Source organism: Rhinoraja longicauda, chromosome 2 (genome assembly GCF_053455715.1).
Source record: "Rhinoraja longicauda isolate Sanriku21f chromosome 2, sRhiLon1.1, whole genome shotgun sequence".
Classification (NCBI taxonomy): domain Eukaryota; kingdom Metazoa; phylum Chordata; class Chondrichthyes; order Rajiformes; family Arhynchobatidae; genus Rhinoraja; species Rhinoraja longicauda.
In genome coordinates, this window is record NC_135954.1 from 22,842,007 (window position 1) to 22,856,533 (window position 14,527).

A 14,527-nucleotide genomic window follows, 5' to 3' on the forward strand; every position below is an offset into this window, starting at 1 on the left:
TTCTGACATTACACTTTAGAAGAATTTGAAAATGTCTGAGACACACAAAAATGTCAATGGTTCCGGGGAAGAGGGATTTTAGTAAATGGGGATATTGGAGTTGTTTTCTTTGGAATTAGAGGAGAACTGGCTAGAGGTGCACAAGATCTAGATACATTTAGACAAGTCAATACAGAAAAGTTAATCCCATTAACATATAATTCAATGTTCAGGGGGTCACGGATTTAAAGGAAGGGGTTAAAGATACAGTGGAGGAGAGGAAAAATGTTTATAATTGCGGAATAGTGGTGATCCAGAACTTAAAGCCTAAAAGGGTAATACAAACAAAGTCAAGGAGAGTTTTCAAAAGCAAATAGGCAATGCACTAAATGAAAATCAGTTTACAGGCCGAAAAAAGATTGAGAGGGACAGAATAAACAGCTCTTCAGGAACTGCCACAGGCTTGATGGGCTAAGTGGCCACCTATTATGTCGTAATTATTGTATTATTTTGTAAGTCTGAAGAATAAAGGCACAATCTATTCAATTTCTTCTCTTTTCGCAGGAATTATTCAAGTAGATTTTCACTACACCATCTCAAAGACAAATTTATCCTTCTTAGATCTGAACACCTAAAATACACATGGTGCCTGGATGTGGTTTCAGCAGTTGCAACTTATTGCAGCAATACTTTTTTACTCTTACCCTTTAATGTGTCCGGAGTGCCGAATGGATTTAAGGGCATTAATTCATTAATTTGTTTAGCAGTGACATATATACCAAAGGATAATGTAAGAAAATAACTGCAGATGCTGGTACAAATCGAAGGTATTTATTCACAAAATGCTGGAGTAACTCAGCAGGTCAGGCAGCATCTCAGGAGAAGGAATGGGTGACGTTTCAGGTCGAGGCAAGGGTCTCGACCCGAAACGTCACCCATTCCTTCTCTCCTGAGATGCTGCCCGACCTGCTGAGTTACTCCAGCTTTTTTTTGAATAAATACCAAAGGGTAATGATACACGTCCTTTGAATATTGTGGATACCACTAACGTTCATATTTTCTATAGTCACCATTAATGGGGCAAGTGGTTCGGATTCTGAAAGTAGACTAGGGTTGATGCAAGTAAACTCTGACCACAGAAATCCGTCAGATGCTTCTTGGTTCCTGCTACTGAGGTGATATTACTTTGATACAGTCATGGTTCACAATAAAACTCTTCAAATATTGCATGTTTCCAAATAATTCAAGTTTCTGAAGTCGAGATAAAATTGCACTGCTTTACAGGACATTTTGGAACTTGCTTCCACAAAGATATGAAATACATAGACCTGAAATTAAAATGCAAATTGTAACTGTGAAAATTAGTCTTAAGATCTTACCTCTGCATGCACAGCTATAATATTAACTAAGGCTTCTTTTAAGTAAGTTCTGACACCTAGAAAAATGAATAGAAACAATGCTTAGTAAAATACCATGTCAATCATAAGATTAAACTATTTGATAAACCTAAGTATTGAACCAAATGGAAAAAGAAAAGTTAGTTCAAGGTGTGGAATTGCTTGTAACAGAGGTATGAGGACATAACATGTGCTCAAGGACTTGAGGCAAATCATTTCCATCCAGACAATTGGCAATGCCATTTTTTCCCCCTCAGCAAACTACAACAATACACTGAAGTTTAGTCTCGGCAAAGATATTCCATATTGACCCATAAAACAAAAGAAAAACAATTGCCCTTATTGATTTGACCAAGAACTGAGGAGTAATTTTTTGGAAGGACTAGAGATACCCTACCCCCAATACCATGTGCTCTAATTTTGCTCACAAATCTCCTGTGTGGGATCTTATCAAAGGCTTTCTGAAAGTCCAGGTGTACTACATCCATTGGCTCTCCCTTATCCATTTTACTTGTTACATCCTCAAAAAATTCAAGAAGATTTGTCAAGTATGATTTCCCCTTTGTAAATCCATGCTGACTTGGACCGAACGTGTTACCGCTATCCAAATGCATCGGTATTACATCTTTAATAATCGACTCCAGCATCTTCCCCACCACTGATGTCAGGCTAACTGGTCTATAATTCCCTGCTTTCTCTCTCCCTCCCTTCTTGAAAAGTTGGATAACATTAGCTACCCTCCAATCCACAGGAACTGATCCAGAATCTAAGGAACATTGGAAAATGATCACCAATGCGTCCATGATTTCTAGAGCCACCTTCTTGGGTACCCTGGGATGCAGACCATCAGGCCCTGGGGATTTATCAGCCTTCAGTCTGCACAATTTCCTGACTAATGCAAATTTCCTTCAGTTCCTCCATCACCCTAGGTCCTCTGTCCCCTAGTACATCTGGGAGATTGGTTCTGGCCATATCCTTCTTAACCTCTTTGGTGACCCTCGGACTATCCTTGATCGAACTTTGTTGGCTTTACCTTGCACTAACCTTTATTCCCTTATCCTGTATCTATACAGTAAATGGATCGACTGCAATCGTGTATTGTCTTTCAGCTGACTGGCTAGCATGCAACAAAAAGCTTTTCACTGTAGCTCGGTACACATGACAATAAACTAAACTAAACTAACCTTTCCTATCTATGTACCTGTTCCAAGTGTCTTTTAAATGCTGTTTTAATACCTTCCTCAACTACCTCCTCTGGAAGCTTGTTCCATATATTCATCACCCTCTGAAAGGATAGAGGTAAAATCCAAAAGGTGTTCGTTCTCAGAATTACTTTGGCATCCTTGTGTATGAATAACTGAAAGTTTACCTGCAGGTACAGCAAGCATTTAGAAAGGAAAATGAAACATTTACCTTTATTACAGAAGGATTTGAGTACTAGAGACATCTTGCTCCAATTATATACTGCTTTGGTGTGATTGTAGCTAGTAAGTTATTTCCAGGGTTTGGTCTCCTTAACCAAGGTGGTTATATTAGTGATAAAGAAGCTCAATGATGGATTATCAGAATAATTCCTGGATAGTTTGTTTTCTTATGGGAAGAGAAGCAGCAAACCTGGCTGATATTCTCTAAAGTTTAGAAAAATTATGTGATCTAATTTGAATATATTATTTTTTTCAAGGCTTTCAAGCGTAGATATTTCATCTGCCCGAGAAGGCTAGAACCAGGGAATCTGATCTCAAAATGAGGATTTGATCATTCTGGACAGAGATAAAATGTTGTTCCCAAAAATGGTGCAAATCATTGGCATTCCCTACCAATGAAGGCAGCTAAGCATATCCTAGACAGAGTATGATGGCATGTTGGATATGAAGGGGATCAAGGAATATAGGATACGTGCAGGAAAATAATATTGAGGTAAAAGTTTGTCCATGGGTTTACTGAATTACAGAGCAGGTACAAAGGGCTGAATGCCGAATGGTCTCTTTGACTATTTCTTATCTGCTGAAGAAATTGATATATTCTTTATTCAGTTCCCAACTAAGATGTCAGATGAGACATCTGATTATTGTCCTTTACCAATAATATAAACAAAAGTAAACCACTAAATGGATTCTAATACATCTGTTTTGAGTCTGCCCGAGTCTCTGCTCAAGCAAAGGAGTATCCAATTGACGTAATAATCCACAGAAATCAGACTTTCCAATATGAGAGATCATGAGTGTACAGAGAACCTTGAGTCTTATTACTAACTAAAATGTTCTCTTTTTTCATGTTTTGAAACTACATTAGGTGCTTTTCTTTAAAATTAAGAAACAGTGAAAAGATAATGTGTGCACATCCGAAGAGCACTAAGAACATCTGCCCAAATTTTGCCCACTTCCTTTCCACCACCACTGACTACATTAAGCTAGTTTTTGTATAGTTACACACTACAATGCCGTATTAGTCATATTTCTTGCACATGTATCAAAGAAGGAATATTGATAGGGACTCAAAGAAAGAAGTGCAAAATGTTGAACACGACACTGGAAAAAAATCTAAGTGACTTGTGGAATCGAGGTAGAGAGATCTGAAGTGGCTATTATGCACTGTCAAGGGCTGTCTCCCCACATAAGCTATTTACTTCCACAGAGAGATTGGGAAAATCCTGCATTCTGTGACTTCTAAAGACTGACAGAAAGTCACAAAAACAAGCAGAACAACTCCTGTCCCTGAGTAATCATGCTTACTCATGATTGGAAGATATTTAAACAATTACAAGAATCACCTAAAAATACATGGTGGATAACTTTACATAAAAATTTCAAATACATATGCCACCCTTGTCTTAGCTGCTGTGAAAGTCCTTGATAGACATTGTTGCATGACATTTTACTTTGTATGCTCCGGACAAAGTGTCCCCACCCACACAACAAAAGCGCCATTATCTTTGGTATCACATGTGCAGTAAACCCATCAAGCCACTGACTGGAAATTCCCTTTGGACATACTAACGATCATTGTACAGACCATATACCCAATGGAAAACCAGAGTTAGTCTGAAGGCTGCCCCTAAACACTACATTTACAGGAACAAGGGGTCATAAGCCTCCACATCATCCAGTAACCCACAATCTCACAACATATGAAATGCAAAGTGTAATGTTTGCACAATTAACACACAAAATTCACACAAAGCAATGAAAGGATTTTGAAGCGAGAGGTATAAATGCAACATTGACAGGAGAAAAGGTCACTATAGTAGGTTGATTATGGCAACTTCAAATCTAATGCAAGATCCAGCATGATACATAATTGGTCAGCGAAACAAAGTCATATGCTTGACTAAAAGTGCTGAAAGAACTCTAGGTCAGGCAGCATCTCTGGAGTGAATGGCTAATGTGCCTTTAATGTTAGGAAAGAACTGCAGATGCTGGTTTAAAAATACACTGAAGATAGGCACAAAATGCTGAAGTAATTCAGCGGGACAGGCAGCATCTCTGGAGAGAAGGAATGGGTGACGTTTTAGGTCTATCTTCGGTGCCTTTAATGCTGTTGGCTCCAAAGAAAAACTGCAAAGGCTGCAAAGAAGAATTTCAGCGGGATTGTGATCAGCTGGAAAATGAGCCAGGGAATGGCAAATTGAATTCATTGATAATATACATCTCTCAATGCTCCTGAACACATCATCAGTGATGTAACCTGGGGTCATTGGGTGTTTCGGGTCTTTCAACATCAGACACCCTCGCCCGGGCGATCCAGCCGTGGTTGATCACACCACGACTCGTGTTCAGGTGGCATTCGCTCCTCCCCATGGACCTCCTCTCCTGATCCAGAGCCATCTCGAGGCTTTCTCCGCTGCCTCTGTGGTGTTCTGGATGACTCTTCTCCTCTCCATTCTGGTGATGCCCAGTGCACTCTAGGCTTTGTAGACATTTTGGGAAATCAAACCAGGGAAGAATTTTCACAGGGAACTGCAGGGGCCTGGAGAGCGTTGAAGGCAAGGGATCCAGGAATGCAAAACATAGTTCCTTGAAAGTGGCATTACATGATGGAGGAGACTTTTAGCATGCTAGCCTTCATCAGTCAGGGCATTGAGTATAGAAGTTGGGATGTTACGTCAGTGAGGCCGCACTTATGCCTCAGCATCTACAAACTTCTGTGGACTGTGCAATATTGGGTGCAATATGGACTTTGTATTTCGTCACTAGTTTTACCGCTATTCATTTATTTAATTCATCTGTGCATATTGTGTTTACAGACCTGTTAAGCTGCTGCAAGTAAGACTTTCATTGTTTTAATGTTGGTCCATATAACAATTAAACACCCTTGACGAGGAATACTGCGTTCAGTTTTGGTCACCCTGTTATAGGAAATATGCCATTGGGCTGCTAAGAGAGCAGAAATGATTCTTGACGATGTTGCCAGGATTTGAGGGCTTGAGCGATCGGGAGGTTGGGCAGACTAGGCCTTTTATACTTGGACCACAGGAGGCTGAAGGGTCATCCTACAGAGATATATAAATCATGAGTGTATAAATTGGGTGTATAAATTATAGAGTGAATGCACTTTTTACCCAGGCTACAAGAATCAAGAACAAGAATGCATAGGTTTAAGGTGAGAGGGGGTAGATTTAATAGGAAGCAGCAGTGCAACTTCTTCTACATAGAAGGTGATGGTATTTGGAGCGAGCTGCCAGATGAAGTGGATGAGGTAGGTACAATGACACTATTTAAAACCCATTGAACAGATATGTAGAGAGGAAGGTTTTAGAGGGATATGGGTCAAACACAGGCAAATGGGACTAGTTTAGATGGCCATCTGATTGGCATGCATGAGCTGGGCCAAAGGGCCTGTAACCATGTTGTATGCTCAATGTATCCTTGCCCAGCGGCTCATTGGAGAACTGCTGCAATGACCTTCCTGGATTTTACTGGATAATCATTTTTTCGAGGGTAATGACAATGGTAATGTCAGTTTCAAGTCTCATCTAGCTAGAACTAGCCTTCATCCATCATAGTAATATGGAAAGTCACACTGAATTAAATTGAATTGAGTTAACTTAAATTGAAATATATAGCATGGAAACAGGCCTTTTTGCCCACCTAATCCACGACTACCATCATACACCTATTCACACTAGTTCTATGTTATCCTACTTTGCATCCACTCCCTACACACTGAGGGCAATTTACGGAGGCCAATTAACCTACAAACTTGTATGTCTTTGGAAAGTGGGAGGAAACTGAGCACCCAGAGGAAACCCAAGTGGGCACATGGAGAATGTGTAAACTCCATACTGCGAGCACCCGACGTCAAGATCGCGCCTGGATCTCTGGTACTGTAAGGCAGCAGCTCTACTAATGTGCCATTGTGTCACTTTGCCTGAAATATTTATATCATATCATATATATACAGCCGGAAACAGGCCTTTTCGGCCCATCAAGTCCGTGCCGCCCACCAATCCCCGTACATTAACACTATCCTACACCCACTAGGGACAATTTTTACATTTACCCAGCCAATTAATCTACATACCTGGACAAATCATGAAAAAAATACAGAATACAATACAATATATTGAAGCTATTTGACAGTCCCAAATACAGTTTGTAAAAGCAAAGAAAATACTGTTCAGAATAAGTGATCTCTCTCGCCAATATAAATAATATAAAGGCTAATGTTATGGAATCAAATGTTTACAATGAGAGCACTTTGGGAAAGAGCGCCCTCTAAAGTACACAGGGTAAACTGCAAGATAATTTTTTTTTAAACAGAGAAGTACATCCCTTCGACTAAATAGCAGCTGAATTTCTCAATTTAGCAGACATTGAAATGATAACTGAGGAACTGCAGCATTCTGGAAAAAATAAAACAACTATGAAACAAAAAGAATGTAAATGTTGCTCAATCTCTTAAAAGTTAAAACCAGTAGTATTTTAAATATTGTAAAAGTGGAACTTCAAGAAAACCTTGTAGAACACAATTTCTGAAGCTAGTTTCAAGATGAGGCAAAGAAAGGTTGGGAAAGAAAAGTTAAAAATAACATATTTTACAACATTACTTCCCTCAGTGAGAAAATACAAAAACAATTCTATACCAATAAATTAAGTTTAAATATTTCACGATATTTTCACTTCAGGTTCATGACTGTTCAGATTCAGTTCAATATTTTCTGGATCCATAAGCTACCCCAAAAGTTGTTAAAAAAAACTTACCTTGCTCACCATCACCACCTACTTTCTGATCCATAATCCAAACTCAAACATGTTTAGTCTGACCGAGTAGATATCATGGGTATCCCACTCAAAATTTCAACCAAAATAAAAGATTATCTTCCAAAGCATCTAACATTAGCTGCTATCATAAGAATTGCCTGCATAGTTGCAACAGGCAGCTAAACCAACTAGATTAGGCTAAATGCCTACTGTGGGTCATGCCGAGGATCTGAAGAAGGGCCTCGACATGAAACGTCACCCATTCCTGCTTGGCCCACTGAGTTATTCCAGTATTTTGCATCTATCCTAGGATCTTCATGCTACTGTACACTGTCTGAGCAGCACCAATTCTGAGCCTGAAAATGTCAAGTAACGTCAAGTACTGGAGGAACTGAGGTGGGGAATCTCCACTTAATCAACAGATACTCATCCCATTAGAAAAAGTTCTGAATGACACAAGTCACCATCTCATTTTCGCAGCAGCGAGGGAATTTTCAGGAAAATGCACTTTTTCATCAAGGCAAAGACAGTGATAAAAGGGCAGATAGATTGCAAAACCAATCATTTCATTTTTGTGGGATGATTCAGATTACAATGATGCTTTGCAAGCTCATACTTTACTCGCAGTTCTGTAAAACGTTATTAAATTACAATTAGATCAAGCAGACACAGCCACGCTATATAGTAACTTCCCCATGGGCTTTCCAATAGCAGCCACGTTCATGAAGATTCATACATGTTTTGTGGAATCAATTATCTGTCAAAGGTGAGGTTGCTCTGGTGAATCAACACACTTCCTCAAAAAGATTTATGCGAAAAATGTGAATAAAACAGATTGGAAGCATTACATGAATGTATAGCCAGGTCATAACAATTATCAGTGTTAAACAAATATGGTAAGTACATATTGTTTCTGGCTTGAATTTTATGTATTTGCCTAGTTGTCTTTTATACAAAAAAATCTTGATGTTGATTGTAGCAACCTTTTGTATATTTTTTCCTACAGCATGCATTAAATATATATCTGAATTAAACATCTTCCAAAATACGAAGTGGGGAAGAGATTGAAATTTTCTATTTTTAAATACATAGCTTACATTTGTACCTCCACACCTGCTAAGATAATGTCATGAACAGTTAACTTTTTGCAGCATGGACAAGCTCAGTAAAGTGACATACAGTAGTGATACCTTTGTGATGTTGGTACAACAATATAGTGGTAGTAAGTATTCAGAACCATTGCTGCAGTTAGATGGTTTAGATGTTGTGGGAAATACACTACCTTTGACATTATTGAGGTCTTCCATCAGAGTTTGTTCCTTAATTAAAATTGGGCTAGCAGTCTGTTCGTCTTTTTTCCTTTTTTTTTTGTTGTGTGTCGGTGTTGGGATGGTTTTTTGTTTTTTTTTTGTTGTTTTTTTTTGTTTTTTGGTTGTGTATGTGTGGGGGGTGGTGATGTGGGTGGGGGGGTGGTGGTGTGGGTGGGGGGGTGGGGGAAACCTTTCTCTTTTAGGTCTCTTCCTCACGGCGCGGGGTGCGGCTCGGCCGCGGGGCCTTCCATCGCCCGGCGCGGCTGCTGGACTTAACATTGCCCGGTGCGGCTCGGCCGCTGGACTTAACAGTGCCTGGTGCGGCTTGGCCGCAGGGCCTTCCATCGCCCGGTGCGGCTCGGCCGCGGGGCCTAACATCGCTGGTGCGGTTTGGCCGCTGGACTTAACAGTGCCCGGTGCGGCTCGGCCGCGGGGCCTAACATCGCTGGTGCGGTTCGGCCGCTGGACTTAACAGTGCCCGGTGCGGCTCGGCCGCGGGGCCTAACATCGCCCGGCGCGGCTCGGGACTTTTCATCGCTGGTGCGGCTCGGCCGCGGGGCCTAACATTGCTGGTGCGGTTCGGCCGCTGGACTTAACAGTGCCCGGTGCAGCTCGGCCGCGGGGCCTAACATCGCTGGTGCGGCTCGGCCGCTGGACTTAACAGTGCCCGGTGCGGCTCGGCCGCGGGGCCTAACATCGCCCGGCGCGGTTCGGCCGCGGGACTTTTCATCGCTGGTGCGGCTCGGCCGCTGGACTTAACATCGCCCGGTGCGGCTTGGCCGCGGGGCCTTCCATCGCCCGGTGCGGCTCGGCCGCGGGACCTAGCATCGCCCGGCGCAGCTCGGCCGCGGGACTTAGCTGCGCATGGCTCGGTCGCGGGGCCTTCCATCGCCCGGCTCGGCCGCGAGACGTTTCAGCGCCCGGTGCGACTCGGCCGCGGGTACTTCCATCCCCTTGCGGGGACTGTGCGGGTCGGTCGGGGACGAGCTGTCTGTCCGTGGGCGTGGGGAAGAGAGTGGAAGTTTTGTTGCCTCCATCACAGTGAGGGGGTGTTTGGAGTCACTGTGATGGACGTTTGTGTTGGGGTCATGTGTCTTGTGTTCTTTTTTGTGTGTGACTGCTATGTAGTTTCGTTCGGTACCTTGGTACCGAATGACAAATAAAGCTCTGTTGAACAATAGACAATAAACAATAGGTGCAGGAGTAGGCCATTCGGCCCTTCGAGCCAGCACTACCATTCAACGTGATCATGGCTGATCATTCTCAATCAGTACCCCGTTCCTGCCTTCTCCCCATACCCCCTGACTCCGCTATCCTTAAGAGCTCTATCTAGCTCTCTCGAATGCATTCAGAGAATTGGCCTCCACTGCCTTCTGAGGCAGAGAATTCCACAGATTTACAACTCTCTGACTGAAAAAGTTTTTCCTCATCTCCGTTCTAAATGGCCTACCCCTTATTCTTAAACTGTGGCCCCTGGTTCTGGATTCCCCCAACATTGGGAACATGTTTCCTGCCTCTAACATGTCCAACCCCTTAATAATCTTATATGTTTCAATAAGATCCCCTCTCATCCTTATCAGTCTGAAGGCAAAGTCACTGAATAGGTTTTAGAAGGAACTAGATTTCTGGACACAAAAGACATTATGCGCAGTGGAATAGAGTGCAAATGGGACAATTGCCATTGCTATGTTGCCTGACACAGCAGGTTCAGAGGGCCGAATGGCCTAACCACATTCTTATTTTTATTTATTTTTTTCTTAAAAGGAGAATTGATGGTTTTAGAGGTTACCATGACTAGCTTAGAGTCTTCCAGTCCTTTAATTTTCCTCAGAAACCTAGCGGTTTGACATAGTTATCTCGCTAGAACCTCCCTGTATCTAGATTGCTTAGAGCCATTAATTTTAAACCTGCACAGTAACTAAAACTCTGCATTGCAAACAGTAAATGAGCCACACAGTGTATTTTAATAATTTACCTCATATTTACCTACTAACTGCTTTCTATTCAGAGGTAGAAAGTGATCATTTTCAGGCTAGTTATAAATTATTTGTTTGGAAATTGGCAAATTAAACACGAAGATGGTTAGAAGATCTCTAACTTTATGTAACTCTCTTTGTTTGTATTAGAATGAGGGCAGTTCTGCTGTAACTCACTCATTCACCTGTGCTTCTGACTGTTTTTCACCCTCCAAAAGCAGAGTATGACCTGAGAGGTACATCTGAAAGCCTGTTTATTAACAAAATATCGCAGACTAAGGAGCATAATTGCCTTCTAACTGACCCCTTCCTGTATATGACCTGGTCTTTTCTAAAACAGATATTCTCTTTGGCCCATCTATTCCGGTCACCAACTTCAAATTATTACTTTTTGTTTCTCTTTCTCAGTTCTGACAAAGGGTTAATGACCTGAAACATTAGCTCTCTTTTTATTGCCTTACTTTCTGCCTATTCTGCTGAATGTTTCGAGAAGTTTCTGTTTTTATCTAAAATATTGTTACCTCTTTAAAAAATTAATAATAGGCCAGATGACTAGAAACTACTAGCACCTATACAATTTAATATTCCAAACCAAGCGTACTATTGATGGTCCACTATGTAATTTCCCCCCCCCCAAAATTACTTGTAACCAACTTAAAAGGTATTGTCTTCTGACACTATAAGGTGAACAGTTAGCAAGGCTGGATGAAAATTAAAGCTAAGACATAGTTACATTTTTTTCCTGACGATTCACTACTTGGGGGAGTGATACTCTGTCTCCACTGGTTCATTTCAAAATATTCAAGGTTGACTATCATGAGCCATGTCATTAACAGGATTTTCTACAGCATTATCTATCAGCTGTAAATGGCTGGATGAGGAATAATTCAGAGTATGACAGTGTTACTGACAATTTTATAGTGGAGAGCGCAGTTAATGCATCCATACAATAACAACTTCCCAGTAATTTCTGCCATTTGCTTGAATCAAATGCGTTTGATGCTACACTGTTTGACCTACTTTGTTGCCTTGATGCATCATATTTCACACTATGAGGATGGCATTGGAGCCATCAAATATTTGAGTAACATTCCAAAATCCACATCTGAAAGGTTTAACTCTTCAATTGGACAGGAACACGTGTTCAATTAATACATTCCCATAATTGATTGTGAAGATGTTCTCTGTACTTTTGTAATCCATAAAATTATGTCAATAATTAATTTTATTAAATTATTGAATTAAAATATTACATTAATTATATTAAAATATTGCGATAATTAATACAAATCAGCAATAGTTTTGGTATACGCTGGTTTCTCGAATTTTATTCTCAGAACTTAGAGAAAATACAGAGATCACAGAGATATTTAGCTGAATGATTACCTGGGATGACCAAGTTCTGCTATGTGGAGAGTTAGGAGAAGCATTTAAAAAAAAAAAGTTTAAAAGGCTCCTTTTCCCTAAGCATATATGTAGCCTCTGGTTACCTGCACCAATCATGCCCAGCGTCTGTTGTTAACTCTGTCCCTGTTCCCCATTCCGACTGCATCCAGCAATCCACATCTCATCACCTGGTTCCACCTATTGCCCCACTCCCTCACCCCTTTATACGGACTATCCTCCCTCCGCCCTTTCAGTCCCGAGGAAGAGTCTCAATCTGAAATGTTGACTGTCAATTTCTCTCCACAGATGATGCTTGACCCACTCAGTTCCTCAGATACTTATTTTTTTGTGCTCGTTATAAATGCTATGACACAAAGCACCAGTTTTTTTGAGCTTCCATGAGTCATTTCACTTGAATTGGGAGTGAAAAACAAAATCTTAATGCTCAAGACATCTTAGTCAATGACACAAAATTCCAACAGATCATCTGGTCCAACCAGAAAATACCCAGTTTACCATTCCAGCAACAAAGTGCTTACAAACTAAATCAGAGAATAAAAAGGGGGAAGATTAGAACTCAGGGAGTGCACGACAAGTGACACAATTCAATCACTCTTCCTCTCACTGGATGCATTGAGGGCCCTTCACTTCTTCTTTGAACGCTGCCCTGTCAGCCGTCCTCCAACATGACCTTCTGACCCTTTGATGAACTTACTTACTTATTGAGCACTCCACTCATTTCTTCCAAATTAAAGGTACAACGATAGGAATCCACGTGAATCCAAGAAATATGTAGAAGGGTCTTCGCGTCAATAAAGACTCCATCCACACCCCTTTTCTTATGACCCTGAAGATTTCATTTTTGTTGTTTCCCGCACTCAAGTTTTACCACCTATTTCCACCCTACTTGCACTTTCAGATGGTACATCTCTAAATCTTCCTTTCATCTTTTCAACTTCTTTGAGGATAAGTTTGCAACCAATATCCTTTATGAGCCCACAGACTTCCACAACTATCTTGAGTACACATTGTCCCAGGCTGCTTTAGGCAAGGAGTCCATTCCATTCTCCTAGTTTGTTCAGTGACAATGTATCGGTTTTCTGATGACATGTTCTACATTAAGCGCTTCACAGATATCTTGTCATTTCCTTAACTGTGGGTTCCTCATGATTATGATTTGTTTGGCTCTCAAATATGTCTGTTCCATTTTGTGGACTTCTATTTTACCACTCCTCCTCTTCTTTGACCAAAGATCAAGTTTCTCTTCTCTTAGCCTTCCACCTCACCTGCCACCACATTCAATAGATGTTCCTTCAGAATTTCCAGCACCTGCATCAGAATGCCATTGCTGAATGCATCTTTTGTTTCCCTTCTTTTACAGCATTCTAAAACATTTTCTCTGTGCCTAACAGATTCACTTTTTCATCTTTTTCACTCCCCCTTTCACAGCACGTTCCCGTGTAACACTTGTCCTTTTACTTCTTCCTTGATTATCATCTAAGTACCCGAGCATTCTTTCTTGGTGGAGCATTGGTTAACTGGCACTGCTTGACTATGGCATTCAGCACTCACAATACGTTCTTTTCTATACTGGAGAAACCAACTACAGACTCGACGACTGCTTTACAGATCATCTCTACTTAGTCCACATGAGAGCATATGAGGTTATTGTCACTTTAATTCTCTCCATTCCTACTCCAAATCAAACCATTCATGTCTTTGTCTTCTTGCACTGTTCCAACAAAGCCCAATGTAAGTTTGAGAAATAGTTTTATCTTTCAACTCGGCATATTATAGTCAACAAGATTCAGCAATGAATTAAATAATTTCAATCAAGCAATCTTTCACTTTCAACAGAACTGCCCAATTCTAATGAAAAGTCAACCAGCTGTTTGCTAAGAATTTCCAACAATATACTTTTAATGGTCAAATTTCCAATATTTGCAAGTCTTTTTGCTTAAAGTATTACTGATGCCTGACAGAAAGAAAACTTTTAACATTTCATTTGCTGTGTATAAGTGAGTTCGGTATCTCGATAAACGCAAGGAATCATGGGATTTGTCAAAGGTCATTCGGGATAAACAAAGAGCATTGTTAATGAACTTAATGGCTAATGTATACTGAAACAATGGCTAATAAATGATTAAATGAAATGAAAGAAATTAAGAGTTGTATGAACTTCTATACATTAATTATTCAGTTCTGGATTTCAGTTCATATTAAATCTGCAGTGTTGGAAATGCTATGGTTGGAAAATATTAAACTAGGATCTGCCTGTT

At 40.7% G+C, this 14,527-nt stretch overlaps 1 protein-coding gene across 3 annotated transcripts in view; it reads right to left on the minus strand.

Moving 5' to 3' along the window:
• The window catches only part of exoc2 (exocyst complex component 2), a 224,901-nt gene that overhangs the window by 12,629 nt on the left and 197,745 nt on the right, over positions 1-14,527 (minus strand). For all 3 annotated transcript variants that reach the window (XM_078427408.1, XM_078427419.1, XM_078427412.1), the window contains one exon: positions 1,359-1,414. In XM_078427408.1, coding sequence (XP_078283534.1) covers positions 1,359-1,414 — 56 coding nt within the window. The remainder of the gene's footprint in view (positions 1-1,358; positions 1,415-14,527) is intronic.